The following is a 16624-nucleotide window of genomic DNA, read 5'->3' as shown; positions in this document are numbered from 1 at the left end:
GAAGCGTGCAACCGTGCCGTAAATTCGGGGTGTCATCGTGGGTTGCCTTCGATCGCGTTTCTTCGACGCGTGCGCGAGATCATTTGGAAAGGAAGATAAAAGGACCCGGATCCCAAGAGTTCAACTCGAATTCTACCGAGCTTTGCCCGAATGTAAGTCGAACGTCGCGACACTGTCAATCGACTGGTAACATACCTAATACCCATCCATCTCCGCGATCTCGTCAAGATGTGTCTTACCGGTATTTGATTGGCAGGTGTCTCTATCTATGGCAATCGGAAATGGTGTAGGAATCCGTCACCATGACGACATCGACGAACCAGCGCCAAAGTGCATTCACTGTCAATCGAACCAGAAACGGAGGAATCGGTGTTGCTTTTGCTCTCACAAACACTGCAAGTCACACCATCAATTCCGAGACGCAGCCTTTTTTTTTGCCATTCCGTCTCCCCATGCGACTGTTCGCTGCAAAAGCAACTCCCTTGATTCTCCAATCAACCTTTTCCACCATGGCCTTTTGCAATTCGGAATCCACGATCCGCAAAGTTCTACATAATTCCAAGTCGATTGCGCTCATTGGTGCTTCCCACAAGGTCGAGCGTCCGTCGAACGAAGTCATGGCCTTTCTTCTGAGCTCCGGGTACGTGGTGTACCCCGTCAATCCCGGTTTGGCTGGTCAAGAGCTCTACGGAAGGCAAGTCTACGCGAGTCTACGGGAGATTGCCGATCCGATTGATCTGGTCGACATTTTCCGCGCGAGCGACGCCGTCGGCCCAATCGTCGACGACGCCATTGCCGTAGGCGCCAAAGCGGTGTGGATGCAAATAGGTGTCGTCAACGAAGAGGCCGCGGCCAAGGCACAAGCGGCCGGATTGGATGTGGTCATGGATCGCTGTCCCCACGTAGAAATGCCACGACTCGGAATCGACGGACCGTCGGCGTCGCTGTAATCGCTCAGCACATTCGTAGGCTAGCCCAGTTGAAGTAACACCGTGACCGGGGGATGTTGCAGAACATACCTTGCAAGAATCCGAGATGGGATTTGTCCAGTGCGCATGCACCAGTCTTTCCTACTTTCCAAGCTTACTGTCGTCGTGAGAAAGCTTCAATTTTTGCAAGGGGGGCGGGCAAACGAGCTCCTCTTTTGTCAAGAAAAGTACTCACCCACCTTGAATTAAGACCTACTTTTATATGTATATGTGTTTGGTTCAAACCTATTCCTCCGGTGCCTTGAAAATATTCCCGCGCACGGGGAGTTTAGGCGTTTGGGGAAAGACGACTCCTTCTTCCGATTCGAGGCGCCGCAGTTCGCTTTGCAACCAGATTACCACGTCGGTCGGACGCGCCCATTGGACCGCTTGCAAGTTGGTACGAATTGATTCCAAAACGGACCCATCCCATCCTCCGACTCCCACCAGCTGATCTACAAAAACGCTCCCGTCCAGCAAAGGGCAATCCAACGTCAACCGCAACACGATTGTGATTGGTGCTTCAATCAAACTGCAAACAACTTCCTGATAGTTCGTTTCCGTCGCGGTACCGATTTGCGTCAGCGCTATGCTTTGTAAGCGTACGAGTTCGCCGACGCGGGCTTGGGCAGCAGAAATTCGTCCAACCGTCTCGAGAACGACGAAGCGGAGGTCTTCTCCAGGTTCTAGTTGCTGCATAGAGTAGGCAACCAAATCGTCCATAGATGGAATCGACAAAGACACGCGCTGCAAGCTCTTGTCAGCCGGAGAAGGCCCCTGTAGAGTGGTAGATGTTTGGAATTGCACGTTTGCTAGGCGAAGCGCATTCTGCGGAGCAGGCTCGAGACGAAAGTCAACGAGATGATCCGACAAAAGCCGGAGCTGAACGACAATATCGTGCTCATTTTCTTGCCGGACATCTTCCAGTTGAATGCCCGAAAGCTTCTCCGTCAGAGCAATCATGTCTTGATAAAAGGCCTTCATTTCCTGGACTCGCGCAACCGCTTCTTCCAATTCCCCCGATTCAGCCTCAACCTTGGACAGGTCCACATCGTAACCCTCCAATAAGGTTTTCTTCTTGGCCAATGATTGTTCCACTCTAAGATTTTCATCCTGAACAGCGCGCAGTTCCTTGGCTAGCGCCGCTTTACGAGCTTGAAGAGCCACCAATTCTGCGTCTTGATCTGCTAACGCCTGATCATCCACATCGTCCTCCATGGCATCATCGTCTTCAATCATGCTTTGATTTTGGGCTTCCATTTCTTCCAAAATTCGCTGCAAATCTTCTTTGCGGGACTGAAAGTCCGCATCCTTCTCGCGAAGCTCTTCCAATTGCTGCCGTATTCCGTCAAACGCGTCTGAGAGTTCCTGCTGGACTTTGGCCTTCCGCGCTTCTAGCTCGGCGATTTCGGCTTCACTCGGAGCTTCCTCGGGCATCTGGAACCCCTCACCGTCGTACGTTTGCGCGTACTGGAGAAACGCGTTCACCTTACGTCGACGCAGGTATTCGTCTCGTGCGGCCTTGTACTCTTCGACCTGCGAGACGTCGGGCCCAGCTTTCGCGGGACGGAACTTTTCATCTAGCTGGACATTCTCGAGACTTTGCAGCGTCGCGCGCAGGCTTTCCAACTTGGCTTGGCTGCTGATACTGCTCATCCTGTAGCTCTGATACCGTGCGTACAGGTCGTGTCTAATAAGGGTATCGCGGAGAGGAGGTCGTTTGTTCGATCCGGCTACGCGACTATAGAGGATAGCACCGCCATGGTCGAATTCAAATCGACTTTGTCACAGTACCAAAACTACGTAGAAAAATACGCAGCGGAAGAACATATTGGCGCGAGTCTATGTCAACCTGTCTCCTGTACTAATAATTAGCATCAGCAAACTGGAAAACCTGGGAAGCAATCGAGGCTATTTTTATACCGCGTGAATTGCTTTTATCCGTCCCTCTACCGAACGCCATTTGTTTCTGCCTGTAAACGTCACCATGGTACATACAGTCAAAATTGGAGCAGGATGGAGGCCCTGCTCTTAGTGGCCACGTTGGTCGCTTATGACTCTGGACCGTGATTCATTTGAGAACAAGACAGGCGCTATTGTTATACTCCAGATACTGTTTCGAGCTTCGCAATCTTTGGGTGCTCCGGAGTCAGACCCATACTCTTGTGTGCCCACAACTCTTCCCCAAATGTGGCGAGCATTTTCAAAAAGACGAAACCGTGTCGACCAAGCAGGATGCGCAACTCGGCGGAAGGCCTCTCCACTGTCAAGACTCGGATCTGGTACGTTTCAAAGGGAAAGTGCTGCATAATCAAATACTCTGCACCTTCCACATCCAAACTGAAGTAGTCGATTGTCTCGGGAACTTTGAAATGTTGGAGCACTGTTGAAATTGCCGCAGTATAGCGCAATTCAACCGGAGCGTCGGGAATTTTCAGATAGGTAGCCATAGGGTTGTTGATAAGTCCCGCCATCCCACCAAACGCCCCACGAAATTGGACCGGGACCTTTTCTCCGTTTGTCGCACCTAGGAGAGCCCCAACCAATGTGCAATTGCGGTGCGCTAATCCGTACCAATAGGCTGGATTGGGCTCGACGCAGAGTCCGTTCCAGCCACGTCGCTCTAATGCCAAAGTATTCGAGAGGCTGACAGCATCGTTGGCAGCGAGATCAACAAAGTATCCTGATTCTCCAATGAGATCGACGATGATTTCGTCTTGATGAGCTTGAGAAAGCCATAATTTGGCTGGATCGTTTCCGGGCAAGGACGTCTTGTCGCCAACGTAAACGGCAATGTGGTTCCATCCAGCGGGTAGCTCAGTGAAACCGGCGACCGGTAGTGTTGGAGATACATCATATATGGGAGAAGATCGCAGAACGTATTTGTCTTCGTCGCTCGATGATCTACGTGATACATTTCCAATCCTACTTGTAACATAAAGGGTGGTTGCTACGAGAATTGACAATCCAAGCCTCTTTATGACGGCCGATCCCCGGGTGCTACCGATGTTTGGTCGTGATGCCAGCATGTCAAAAAATAGAGGCGCCACTGTTTCCGTAGTTCTGCGTCCCCCAACTTTTTTAGAAAATAATGGTCAAAAAGTGAGAAAAATCAAGCAGTTCTAATAGTGTTGAAATATCATCAGAGACGAACCGTTTTCCCAGAAGAATTGGCGATGACAAATACGACTTTGTTCGATATTAAAACGCATTGCGCTTCGTCTTAAATGAAAGCTTTGTGATAGCTATTTATTTTTTGCAAAAAACGACTTTGTCAAAGGCATCGATTGTTGTTCTCACTGTCAGTCAGCGTCCAACCAACTATTTAAAATTCAAATAGTTTTTCTCTTTTTAATCCAACGTAAGTGTAAATAAATCCAAAGTCATCGTTCACAGTTAAAAAAGATGGCGAACCACAGACAGGAGCTTCTCTCCATCGTATTTCGCTTTGCGTTTAAAATTACTCTTACATTGATGTCAATCACAGTCAGTCAAGCATAAAATTGGGTTTCGCACAGGCTTTGCCTCTTCTATCCCATGCTTCAATAGATTGTTGAGTACAGCTTTTCATCTCAAGTTTCTTACAAGTTGGCCTTCTGCATGATTTTCCCGTCTGCTTTCGTGGCGAGCACGTTTCTTTTTTTGTCGAGAAGCAGGGTCCGAGTCCACGATGGGGAAGAGAGACGGTCGGCCATCATCTGTGTCCCTTTTCCTTTTTTACTTTCGTCCACTTCCTTGAGCTCAGGTATAGGAAAGACAGTTCACGGGATCAATAACAGCACCTCAGAGGCAAATTCTAATGGCTTCGACCTTTCCGGAGCCACTTCCATTGCTACCGTAGACAGCGTAGACGACCACTCTCGCAAAGGCCCGAAATGGCATCCTAAAAAAGATCGGCCCCGGCTTCCAATCCTTTGCTACCAAGATCGTTGGGTCTGCGTCAACAAACCCGCGGGTATGTCAACGCATCGTAGCGGAGGCAATAGAAGCAACCAGTTCGTTGTCTCGACACTTCTCAAACGCCAACTGTCACGCAAAGTTTTTCCGGTTCATCGACTTGATCATCGGACCTCTGGAGCGCTTTTGTTTGCCTTCGACTCAGAAATGTGTGCTTCCCTTCACGATGCACTTCGTGAACAGTCTGCCCGCAAAACGTATGTCTGCCTTGTTCGAGGCTTTTGGGACAATTTCTTCGAGAGTGATACCGCAACTGTGGACAAGGCTCTCACCGTAGACGGCACCAAACGCAGCGCTACTACGGTATTTACCAAATTGGCCAGTACCATTATTCTTAACAACTCAGCTTACGGTGAAAAGAACGTGCCAATTTCGTGTAGCCTCATCTTGGCTGTTCCAACCACCGGTCGAACCCATCAAATTCGACGTCACGCCAGTGCTATGGGAATGCCTGTACTGGGCGATACACAACACGGAGAAACAAAAGTCAACCGATGGTGGAGACAGAAAAGGGGGCTTGACAGGCTAGCGCTGCACTGTCTATCTCTGAACTTGCCAACGCTGGTGGGCGATTTAGACTCCGATGGTGGCTCTCGGCTTCGTGTGATGGCACCCCTACCAGAAAATTTGAAATCTGTATTAGAGCAAAACGATTTGAAAGAGCTTTGGGAGAAAGCGCTTCAGAAGGAACCAAATCTTGCGTCGGCTTGGATTGATGAACGAGGCGGCACTCTGGGACGAAAAAAGATATGGCAACTGGCACCATCACCATTACCAGACCAAAGTCCTGACATTTGTTAGGATGATTATCATATTGTCTTTCACCATGATATTGAGCAACGTTGATTGATTGCGGTGTAAAGAATGCTTTCATGTATCTATCACTAATTTTTTAAGACTCACTAATGTAAAATTTCTGTGCTTGGGTTCAAAACTGAAGAGAAGCTCCAACATATGGCTATCCAGTACTGCGACCAAGCTTCCGACATGTCCTTATAGGAAGGCTTGAATCCATTGAGTGTTCAACAGCCTCAGTTATACGTCTTCAAGTAAAGTAAGTGCTTTCTTTCACAAGCTGATCATGCATTTGCCGCTTGGCTTTCAACTTGAAACCCTACAAATCACTAAGAAACATTTTGGCATTCCGCCCAGTTTTCGGAGCCTCATACTTCCAGTCATCCTTTCTAAGCTCCTTTTCGAGCGATCGTAAACTCTCGATTTTTTCTGTTAGCAATGCCTGTTGGTTTCCCGTTGTGCAACGCTTTTGATCGGCTTCATCGAGCAGTTGCGAATAACGCGCATCACCGGTCACGGATACCAGTTCTTGGTCTTTGCTTGGTCTTGCTCCGGCGCCTACCGGAGTGCGGCTCACAGCGTACGTCGGCGTTTCGTTATTGTTGCTCATTTTTGAGTCAGCTGCCGAGAATACTGCAATGTGTGCGAATTGACTGTGAGTCCAGTGAGATGGTCATCTATCCTGTGCTCTGCGTACCTCCCTTACAGTTAATATTTCTCGGTTTGGTTTTCTCCAGCGGAACTTCCTGTCTGTGCTCCTCATTTCATGCTTCGAATAAGGACCAGGTTAATTAACAACTCTGATTCCATCGTGTGTAACACTGTAAGCCAGTCGAAATGCATACTGATTAGGCCCACGCTGACTGTGAGAACGGTCCTATTCTAGAAAGCACGTAACATATGTCTACAGAAATGTACAGAAATGTAGTGCAATCTTCAAAATTGGTTTGCAATCTCTAATCTTTAGCCCGTTTGACGAACAGCAAGCTTGAAGAAAGATACAGATATCATCTCGATTTACACCAGGGGAATATGTACGACACCTGTGTACGGACCTACCATTCCTCAGCGAAGGGACGCACGTCAAGTTCAAATGTCCAGGCCGATGGCTTCTGTTCACAAATATTCCAAATGACATTGGCAATGTCTTCACTTTTCAAAAAGAATTCGTCGGGCTTGTCGCCGACCAATGATCGAGCCCTGTCACCGTCAATGACACCATCTATCACCAAATAGGACACATGAATTTTCTTGGGACCCCAAGCACGGGCTAGCGACTGAGCAACTGAGCGCTGCGCTGCTTTTCCGGCGGCAAAACCGACCGTCATAGGGCGTCCGCGAGTGGCAGCACCAGCACCTATCACACAAAGATTCCCCCCGCCATTGGATTCCAATTGGGGAAAGGCTGCTTGGGCAGCACGGTACAGACCAGATGCATTTGTATCAGCCGCCATGGTAACTTCTGCAGCGGTCCATTGTTCCCAAGGCTTAAACCCTCCAGATCCCGCATTATAGACAACCGTTGAGACTGGTCCAAACTCTTTCTGGATAAGCTCAAAGGCGGCGTTGACGCTATTGTCAGAGGTGACGTCACACGCATAGCCTTTCACTTGTTCTGTATTTCCTAAGTCTGCGGCCAGCTTGGTCATTGAGTCGATACTGCGGGACAATACGGCAACTTTAAACCCTTCGTCTAGAAATTTTCGGGCAAAAGCAGCTCCATTTCCTGGACCCGCCCCAACAATTGCAGCAACACGTTGAGCCATTCTCGTAGTAGGTGAAAGTCAGATGTGCACTTCTTTGGTCGAAGTAAAAGTAAACAGGTTTGCTTTTTTGTGTGGTAAAACGAAAAGTTGAAAGATTTTGTTTGACAGTGGGTCTCGCATGATCTGATCGTCCGAAGTTCGAAAGTGTTCCTCACGAAATTCAACCTCTGGTTTCTCAATTTTCTGCCAAATAGCCTTTCGAATTCGTGACTGACTGGAGCACCACAAAAACGTCACAACCAATACTTTCTCTTTGCTATGTTTCTTTTTTATGCAACTTTTAGTATTTCGAGATAGCTACGTTGCCTTTCAGATGGACATACTGTTAGGTCGCTATATTCATAGCGTGCACACAATTTCAAGTCACTCGACCGTGTCAACTAGTATATCTAGTATCGTCCACCTCTACCGCGGCCTCCTCCTCCGCGACCGCCTCCACCACGGTAGCCACCGCGCCCGCGATCTTCCCACCCACCTCGCCCGCCGCGATAGCTTCCATTCCCTTGATACCGTCCCGGGGCGCGACCCCGCCCGCGAGCTCGAATATTATAATCATCACGTCCATACCGGTTGTGTTCTTGGTATTCGTTACGATCGAACGAAGCAGAACGACCGCGTTTGGAGCCTCGTCCATCGCTCCCATCTTCGGAGTAGCGCTGCAATAAAGAATGGAGGGGATTCCCGGGGTTAGCACATGCATCAAAAGGTTGGGCTAGTTTTGAAACAATGTACCTAGCACATTTACTTTTACTGCAGCCAGCAACTAGTTTTGGAACAATTGTTCGTGCGTACGAAAAGTGTCACTGTGAGCCGCGGTCTTACACTTGGCCGTCGCCCTAGTAGAACGAAACGCAGCTCATCCCCACCCAGCTATCCTTCCAGTAACAACAACGGTTACTACAGTCATAACAACACAATGGCATCAAACTTACATCATCTTGGGGAGGGACGCTGCGGGATCCGTCTTCCAGATTATCGCCCGAATGCCTACCACTACGTCCGCGACTAGCACGTGGCGATGCGTCTCGAGGGTCTATCCGAGCTTGAGTTGCTGTAGCAGACTGTCCAGCAGGTCCCATTGCGTACCCTACCGGTGGTCCACGACGTCGACAGCTTTCACGCCGATCCGATGGACTCTTTTCCAATGCTGGAGAGGTAGTATGCGAGATTGAATGATCCGTAGGTTTCTCGTTGGGCGATTCTTGCGTCTCTACTTTCACGTTTGGAGGTTGAACAGTAGCTACCGTCAAATTTTCTCTCTCTTCTTCGGCCTTTGGTTCTACCTCACGTTTTACTGGCTTTGTGGCTACTTCCGTCTCGGTCGGCTCTTCCTTCACGGGTTCCTTGGGTGCCTCTTCCTTGACGACATTTTCCGCAGGCTCCACGGCAAAAACGTCTCCTCCAAAGTCGTCGTCGCCGCCAAAAGGATCGTCCTCTACCGTCTTTTTCGTCAGCGTCGTCTTCTTCGACACCAGGACGCCTTTTTCGTCGCTCTCCCCTTCCAACACGGCCCCACCAATCGTTTCGTCAGTCGCGACCTCGGGTTGGTCATCTTCTACTTGCTGTTTATTGATTTCGTCCATTTTTTCCATGACGGATTTGACGAACTGATCGGCGGCTTTGCGCAAGGCGTAGTTGGGTATCAAATCGTCCGGGCTGACGCCTTCCATTCCGGTCAAAGGATCCCGAAAGCCGTTCTGGGTCAAGGCGTCCCGAATACACGTTTCACACGTCGTCCGACCCTCCGTATCCCAGGGTAGAATCATGGCGTCGCGTACCACGCCTCCACAAATTGCGCACTGTAGATAATCCGGAATCGACGTGGCAGTGACCTTGAGCACGTAATCGAGATTATTTTGCGAAGAAAGTTCCGACAACCCCCCACCTCTATTTTTGAGTTCCTCAAAGCCAATTGCGTTGGTCTGCAATCCCAATCCTTCTTCCTGTTGCTGTACGGCTTGAAAGGTCCGAGGGATTCCGGTGGCTCGTTTTTTGGGTTGTCCGAGTTTTTCTTGTTCACGCAATTCGGGATCTGCGTTGGGTCGGGCGTTCCAGTTGGGACGGGGGACGCGGGTTGGTGCCGGTGGCGGCGGTCCCCGTCCCGCGGGTCCGCCACTGGTCCTCGCCACACCCAAAGAGGGCCCAGCAGTCCCCCGGGCCGCGTCCGTAGCCGCTCGTAAGGCGGCAAGTTCTTGTTCGGCCGCGTCGGGACGCACGAATTCTTCGTCGTCTTGATCCTGGGTGCGACCGTCAATTGTGTAAAAGTTTGCGGGTACCGCCGACGTGGCGGTAGTGGAGGATGGAGCCCCGTAGGGCGTTGTGGATGACGTTGCCGTCTGGTTGGCGGTGCGAGGGTCGTACGTGCCGTAGGGATTCCGGGCCATGCGTGCCAAGAATCCTTGTCCTTTGGCGGCAGGCAGACGCTGGACAATGAGTCGGGTTCCTCTGGGTAGAATCTCGCTTTCGTCGAGGTATTCTTGCTGCGTCGTGGCGTCCTTGAGACTGAGATCAAACTCCAAGGCCCCACCCTGATCGAGTTTCTTTTGCCGGACAATCGCCTTTTTGACGTCCAAGACGCGGGCTGCCGAGCCCGGCAGCGGCAAGGCTTCGAAGGTAGTACCCGAACGGAATTTGTACAAGATGGAACTGGACATGTTCACGTAGTGCGAAAAGGACGGATCTGGCTGGAACCGAGGCAAGAAAAAAGGATCGGTTGCGCTCGAGTGTTATGTACAGGTGACAAACATCCCCGTGTCTGACTGACGGTTACTGGTAGGCGCGTACCGTACCGCAACGTAACGTACCGTCGGCCAAACCCATCCCCAGCTCGCGGCAGTCGGGTCCGCTCCGTCGACACGTACACATCGTTGTTACCTCTATCTTTCCGTCTGTCAGTGTATCGGTCTGTCTGTCCGTCTATCTTTTCCGGGTGTTCCCTGACAAGTGTCATCCGTATACGATTGGGTAAAATGCCGTATTCTATATTCCCAGAGTCATCGAAGAAAAGACCTAAAAGACCCCCGAAGATACGAAATGACCGACATTCGGACATCCATCGTTGACTATGTCGCTCCGTACCGTTCCAGTGCGACGAATACTACGTACATAGGAAGTCGCTGGCCTCGGTGTCGTTGCTGGAACGGAATGGGAAACGATAGTTACGAAACGTGACTTTCTTGTGTGTGTTTTGGAAACGAACCGTCAACGAGAACCGCGAGGGACGGAACGCCTCCCCTCCGTTTTCGGCTCGGATCGAACACACCTCTTTCCCCATCAAGCCAAACCAAACTCAATCCAACAGTCCATACTCCCCACTCCCTCCCGTGTCTGGTTTCACAAGGCAGTCCAACCAGCCAGCAACCAAGTTTACTTTCGCATATCATCCATCGTGGCGTTCCAATTCACACCAGTCGAGTTGTCCCCGTTTCACAATCGGACAAAGTTTGGGATTGTTCGTTGTGTTTGACACCATCGGTCGGGTCTTTGTTGTTCCGTGACTAACAAACAGCGTCTCTTTCGATACCAAACTTCGTGCCAATCGACGTTTCATCCCCTCATCAATACCCCCTTTGTACGGTCACTGCAACACACACATACACACTTTCCCCATGGGTTGTGGAGCATCCACTCCGGAAACCAGTCACCGCCGGGAGGATGGAAAAGGCCTCCTGGCCAACGGCAGTGACCATCAGCCCAAGAATGGCGCCGTGTCCCACGGACCCGCCAAACCCAACCACACCAACAAGCCGCAACCCGGCACGGCGGCGGCGGCTCCCAAATCCAACCACCCCAAGACGGGTCCACCGAACGGACCGTCGCACGGCATGCCCAGTACGGCCAAGCCCTTCAACCGCGCGCGCGATCGCATTGACGCCATTGAAGCCACACGCACGGTAAATATTGATAACGCTACCATCCGCTACGCGTACTTGTCCCAACGTGGCTTTTACCCCGACGATCCCTTCAAGGCCAATCAGGACGCCTACGACGTACAGATACCCTTGTCCAACAACCAAGGCGACGCCTTTCTCGGAATCTTTGACGGACACGGCAAGGATGGCGACGGCTGCGCCATTTTTGCCAAACACAACCTGCACAAGCATGTGCATGGATTCGTCAACGCACGCAAGTCGCAAACCGCCGCCGAACTCACCAAGGAAGAAGTGCACCACTGCATCACCAAGGCACACGTGGAAACCAACCGCACGCTACGTAAGAATCCCAAGGTAGACGATTCACTCAGTGGGACAACCGCCATTAGTGTCTACTTCCACGGACGGCGCAACCGTATGACCATTGCCAACGTTGGAGACAGTCGCGCCGTTCTGGGACAAGCCGTCACCGGGAACTTGCCGGAATCCGCCGCCCCGGCTACGACGTCACGCAACAACTTGAAAGCCGTGCCCTTGAGTCGGGATCAAACACCCTACCGCAAGGATGAACGCTCGCGGATTCGCGCCACCGGAGCCCGTGTTCTCAGTTTGGATCAGTTGGAAGGACTTGAACCGATTCAAGATATTTCCGAAAATGGCGAAGACGACGATTTCGTCCTGGGGGAAGAGCTGGACGAAGGGGGCGACCCGCCCCGGGTGTGGAGTCCCGATGGGGACTTTCCCGGGACGGCCTTTACCCGGTCCATCGGAGACGCCATGGCGGAAGACTTGGGTGTCTATGCCGAACCGGAGCTGCTCACGCGGGAAATGACCCCGGACGATAAGATTATTGTGCTCGCCAGTGACGGGGTGTTCGAATTCTTGACCAACCAGTCCGTCATTGATATTTGTGCCAAGTTTAATGATCCACTCGAGGCCTGTCGTGCCGTCGTGGCGGAAGCGTACGAACTGTGGTTGCAATACGAATTGCGCACGGATGATATCACCATTATTTGCATGTTTGTGGATCAGGTCAAGGTCGATCCCGAGCAAGCACTGTCCGGTGGCGCACGCACCAACAACGCGTCCACACTGGCCAACAGCGGGGCCAAGCGTCTCACGCTCCCCTCCAGCGACGATGCAGTCGACGGTGCCATTACCACGATGGAAGGACTGCGGCCCGTGCGGAAACACGCAACCAAGGAAAAATCAAAGGCGATTGAAGCGCTCAAACGGGGTTCGGAACATTCCGTCTTGCCCGACGAACCATTCGATTGGAAGGAACACGCAACGGAAAAGACGGCGGAGGAAAAGGAAGGCATCGCCGAAGCGATCAAGGCTTCGGTCATGTTCCGCAACGTCACGGAAGAACAACGCGAAATGATATTTGCCTGTATGGAATCGGTGCCGGTCAAGCAGGGTACCTGGGTAATTCGGCAGAACACGGTCGGGGATCGCTTTTATATCATCGACGAAGGCCAATTTGAAGTCCGCATTGTCCCCGACGGTGACCAGGACGAATCGGGACAGGGTGGTCACATTGTCCACGTATACGAAGGATCCCGGGCCCGCCACGCACATCCCAGTTTTGGTGAACTTGCGCTCATGTACTCGGCGCCGCGTTCCGCTTCTATCGTCGCGAAGACGGACGGGCACCTCTGGGCTCTGCACCGATCGGCCTTTCGTCAAGTCCTGGTACAGGCCCAAGATCACCGCAAGGGTCTCAAGAAGGCATTGAGCGAAATTCCGTATTTTCAGTATCTCGACTCGGATGGGATCAACAAATTGGCCGCTATAATGGATGAAGTTACCTTTGGTCGGGGCGAGACTATTGCTCAGCAGGGCGCACAGGGTGAAAAGATGTTCGTGATTTCGTCCGGGCAGTGCTACAGTGATTCGGTGTCGAAACGCGCGACTCTTAAAGGTGGCGCCTGGTTTGGCGACGAAATTTTCTCGGGTAACGGTATCTACAACGCAACCGTTATGAGTCTACAAACCACTAATCTGTGGCAATTGGATGCCAACGTTCTCAAGCAAACGATGGGACCGCTTCTACAAGGTGGAAAAGCGAGTGTCTAAGCCAAGCACGTGGTGCGGGTCACTCAGGCACTGAACACGAAGAAGAGTCTGCAGACTGAAGCAGCAGTGGCCAAGTGTGTTTGCTTTTGCTGTTGCACTGCCATAATTAAAAGTTTACAAGAATGTGTGAAAATGGATTTATTTTTAGAGAGCCCAAGAGAATAGTCATGGTTGTACTTGGAGCGCTGCAGTGCGTTGCACGTATAATGTAATGAGTACCAAAGAATTAAACGGACTTAATGCTTATGTGCTCTTGTCCTCGCTTTCATTCTCTTCGCTAATGTCTTCCAGCATGCCCAGATCCTTGAGGATCTGGAAGGCCTTGTCTTCCAAAGTTGGTGCAGCGGCGTACTTTCTTTGCAGTTCTTCTTCCTCTTCTTTCGTTTTCGGTTGATTCATTTTTTGTTTCTTCCTGTCCGATTTCGCCGGATCGCTCCGATTTGTTTTGTTGTCGGGGTCGACGAAATCCACTACGTCGGCGGTGGCCCCTTGGTCTTCAAGTAGATCTTCCACTTTTGTTACTGATTCCAATTCCGGAACTTCAGCTTCCTTAGGGGCTGCGGTTTCGACTTGCGAGACTAGTTCGGACGAAGTTTCCTCTCGCTTGGACTCGGCGACGTGAATTTCCGTCTCTAAATCATCCATAGTGACCCTGGGCGGTTCATACTCGAGAAGAGGGGGTGCCTCGGCAAAAGCCGATTCATCCGTGACGGACAGTTCCTCCATGACGACTGGCTCCTCTTCAAATGCAGCCAATTCATTTTCCGCCTCTGATTCTTCTGCAATCGGGTCTGGATCCCTGGACGGTTGCGCATCTGGTTCGGGGTACGCTAAACCGTCCGTTACCACGGATTTGGCATTTTCCGGCGGCGGAGGACCTTCCCAGGGATAGCGTTGCGGTCTTCCTTCCCTACGTTGGCGCTGGGCCTCTTCCCGCCATAGCAACGGTGTATCTCCATCAGCCGGTGGCAAAGCTTCGTTGGTATTGCCGGCGACGCCCCCCTCCCTCCACATAAGCGGGGCGTCGCTGTCCGACTTGTCCGAACTTAAAATCCCTTCCAAATTGGGTTGGTTGCCGGTGGGAATCATGGAAGCAGCTGGGTCGGGGAGACTATCGTCAACACCCAGGACTTCTTCAATGGATCGACGCGGTGGTAAATTCTCACGCTTCGAAAGCGCGTTGTCCACGCTTGGGCGAGGAGGTGCATTCGACCAAGCGCTCGGAGCATCACGATTCGTGTTGTCTGTAGAAGTTGCACCTGTTGACTCGGTCCACGCCTGCGGAGCATCGCTATTGGTGTCTTCTTCGTCGATGATGTCGTCGATCGTCTGTCGTCCCTTTTGTTTCCAGGCCTGGGGTGCGTCACTGTTGGACACTGCTGGTGGTGGCTCGATGTCGCCGTAATCGATTTCACTCATCATCATACCCGACGCGTCATAATCACCATTGATCCCGGTCCTCGACGGCGGCGGCGCACGGCCAACAAACGGAGTAATATTGTCCAGTTGCGGCACAACAGGCTTCGGTGGCGACGGCGGCTTGAGAATCTGTTCCACTCGCTGGCGCCAAGCCAGGGGCGTATCGCTGTTGCTCTTGGTTGCGCCCGTGTCCCGCAAGGCGGGCGGCAAGTCGTCCGCTGGCCGGGTGCGTCGGCGTTCGGTTTCTTCCTGCCAGGCCCGCGGCACGTTCCCGCCCCGGTTGGCCGTGCCTTTCTTTTCACGCTGTTCCTGTTCGTGCAGAACATTTTGGACCATTTTCCGCGCCTGCTCGCGGACGAGTTTGCGCGTAGTGACCAACGCCTTTTCTTCGTCTTGCTGCGACCGCGTGGTGACTTTGGTGTAGACGAGTTCGTCGCCCACAATTTCTTCCCGTTGATCGTACAATTCGGGCTGATCCGGATGATCCTGACGGAATTGTTCTTTGGCGCGGTGACGACGTTCCGTGACGGCGTATCCCGTGGCGGCGAGAACGGTGCCCGTACCGGTGGCCACTAGCCACCGGGTGCCTCGACGGGAGGCGACGGTATGGCGGGGGGCGGCGCCGGGGGCCGTCCCGGCCTTGCGCGACGGGTTGGCGGCGGTAGAACCGTGACGGGTGCGGGTCTGCCGGGACGGAGCGACACGGGAGGATGGCATTGAATGGGCAGCCGCGGCAACGGCGGGAGGTGGACCCGTGCACCCCCGCGCCCAGAACCAGAGTCCGGTCAACAGAATCGTACCGAGTTTACGACGGCGCGGAGCACGGAGGACGGTACGGAGGGGACGGAACCAAGCCGCCATTCTCGTTCGCCACCGCCGTGGGGTATCGTGGGATGGGTCCCGCAACGCCGTGACTTGCAGAATTGGACTGCCTTCAATCGTTGGAACGGTTCGTGTGGGGCGGGAGATCGAACTCGTAGTCAACGGCAACACCATCGTGGAGGGTAGCAGCTGCAGTGCGGTAGCGTGGATTGTCTGCGGACGAAAGTTGTCACCCGTGATGCGAGACGCAGACGGAACGTGCAGGTGAGCATAAGTGAAAGGACTCTCCATAGTATTCTTACGGTGTACAGGAATTGATGGACTCGTCGATAGGAACGCGTGTGCGATCCCCACGGTTCGCCACAACACCAGCATGAGCATTCCGAAACCGGTAACTCTGGACGTTACCATTGTTCACAATGGTACGGGGATACCGTCGCACAGTGACCAAAGCGTTTCACGTGTCGCACTCCGTAGCGAAGGATGCGGAACGGTGGTTGGCTGACGACTCTTTCTTGGGTTGTACCCACAAAGAATTCCGAACACGGCAAGCGTCCCCCCCTCTCGCTTCCCGGAATATTCCAAGTCGTACGTGCGGGTAAACAGCAGGAACTCGTTTCGGTACAATCGCCAGCAGGGAGAAAAATGAACGACTTCGAGACGTAGATATGTCTATTGACGTAAATACACACCACCTTGACTGTTGATCGAGGTCTCGAAGGGCAAAGGAGCCTTGTTCTCGAGGGTAACCGAAACCTATGTACTAGCAATAGTATTGCTTTGGGAAAAAGAATGTCGACATCGACGGCCTTCTGGGCGGGTGCGCTGGTTCTTGTCTCTATAGGTAGCACGGTCTTGGGGACCAATCATGAACGTCGGGCCTTGGCCTGGCCTACGCGAGTGAGGCCTGGCCTACCGTGAAGAGCCTCCTGACACACGTCACGAT

The 16624-nt window shown here is 52.3% G+C and overlaps 7 protein-coding genes across 7 annotated transcripts; 4 read left to right on the top strand and 3 right to left on the bottom strand.

Moving 5' to 3' along the window:
- Nucleotides 1-509: 509 nt before the first annotated feature.
- PHATRDRAFT_50959 (predicted protein) lies at nucleotides 510-1469 on the top strand (the record flags this gene model as incomplete). The annotated part of the gene is made up of 1 exon (XM_002180678.1): nucleotides 510-1469. One exon carries the CDS (start codon nucleotides 510-512, stop codon nucleotides 948-950), a length of 441 nt encoding a protein of 146 aa, XP_002180714.1. The 3' UTR covers nucleotides 951-1469.
- Nucleotides 1470-4880: 3411 nt separating this feature from the next.
- PHATRDRAFT_12940 (predicted protein) lies at nucleotides 4881-5480 on the top strand (the record flags this gene model as incomplete). The annotated part of the gene is made up of 1 exon (XM_002180677.1): nucleotides 4881-5480. A coding segment is annotated over one exon (600 nt), but the record flags the coding sequence as incomplete, so codon positions are not given.
- A 1234-nt stretch (nucleotides 5481-6714) lies between these two features.
- Nucleotides 6715-7544, bottom strand: PHATRDRAFT_20677 (predicted protein). Its single transcript, XM_002180485.1, has one exon. The coding sequence runs from the start codon at nucleotides 7484-7486 to the stop codon at nucleotides 6776-6778; it is 711 nt and encodes a 236-aa protein (XP_002180521.1). The 5' UTR covers nucleotides 7487-7544; the 3' UTR covers nucleotides 6715-6775.
- A 318-nt stretch (nucleotides 7545-7862) lies between these two features.
- Nucleotides 7863-10197, bottom strand: PHATRDRAFT_46285 (predicted protein; the record flags this gene model as incomplete). Its single annotated transcript, XM_002180484.1, has 2 exons — nucleotides 8419-10197; nucleotides 7863-8198 (listed from the first exon to the last, which is right to left on the bottom strand). The coding sequence occupies exons 1-2, from the start codon at nucleotides 10138-10140 to the stop codon at nucleotides 7863-7865; spliced, it is 2058 nt and encodes a 685-aa protein (XP_002180520.1). The 5' UTR covers nucleotides 10141-10197.
- A 1194-nt stretch (nucleotides 10198-11391) lies between these two features.
- On the top strand, nucleotides 11392-12378 carry PHATRDRAFT_3843 (predicted protein; the record flags this gene model as incomplete). The annotated part of the gene is made up of 1 exon (XM_002180676.1): nucleotides 11392-12378. A coding segment is annotated over one exon (987 nt), but the record flags the coding sequence as incomplete, so codon positions are not given.
- Nucleotides 12379-12654: 276 nt separating this feature from the next.
- PHATRDRAFT_12655 (predicted protein) lies at nucleotides 12655-13437 on the top strand (the record flags this gene model as incomplete). The annotated part of the gene is made up of 1 exon (XM_002180675.1): nucleotides 12655-13437. A coding segment is annotated over one exon (783 nt), but the record flags the coding sequence as incomplete, so codon positions are not given.
- Nucleotides 13438-13680: 243 nt separating this feature from the next.
- On the bottom strand, nucleotides 13681-15717 carry PHATRDRAFT_36211 (predicted protein; the record flags this gene model as incomplete). The annotated part of the gene is made up of 1 exon (XM_002180483.1): nucleotides 13681-15717. One exon carries the CDS (start codon nucleotides 15715-15717, stop codon nucleotides 13681-13683), a length of 2037 nt encoding a protein of 678 aa, XP_002180519.1.
- Between the last annotated feature and the right edge of the window lie 907 nt (nucleotides 15718-16624).

The sequence above is a fragment of the Phaeodactylum tricornutum genome, chromosome 9, assembly GCF_000150955.2.
Source record: "Phaeodactylum tricornutum CCAP 1055/1 chromosome 9, whole genome shotgun sequence".
In the NCBI taxonomy this organism is placed as follows: Eukaryota; Bacillariophyta; class Bacillariophyceae; order Surirellales; family Neidiaceae; genus Phaeodactylum; species Phaeodactylum tricornutum.
The sequence above is the reverse complement of the archived record's forward strand: the minus strand, read 5'-3'. Positions and strand labels throughout refer to the sequence as shown.

Excerpts from the sequence above, each read along its gene's own strand:
- PHATRDRAFT_20677 (XM_002180485.1), bottom strand. The coding sequence starts at position 7,486 with ATGGCTCAACGTGTTGCTGCAATTGTTGGGGCGGGTCCAGGAAATGGA.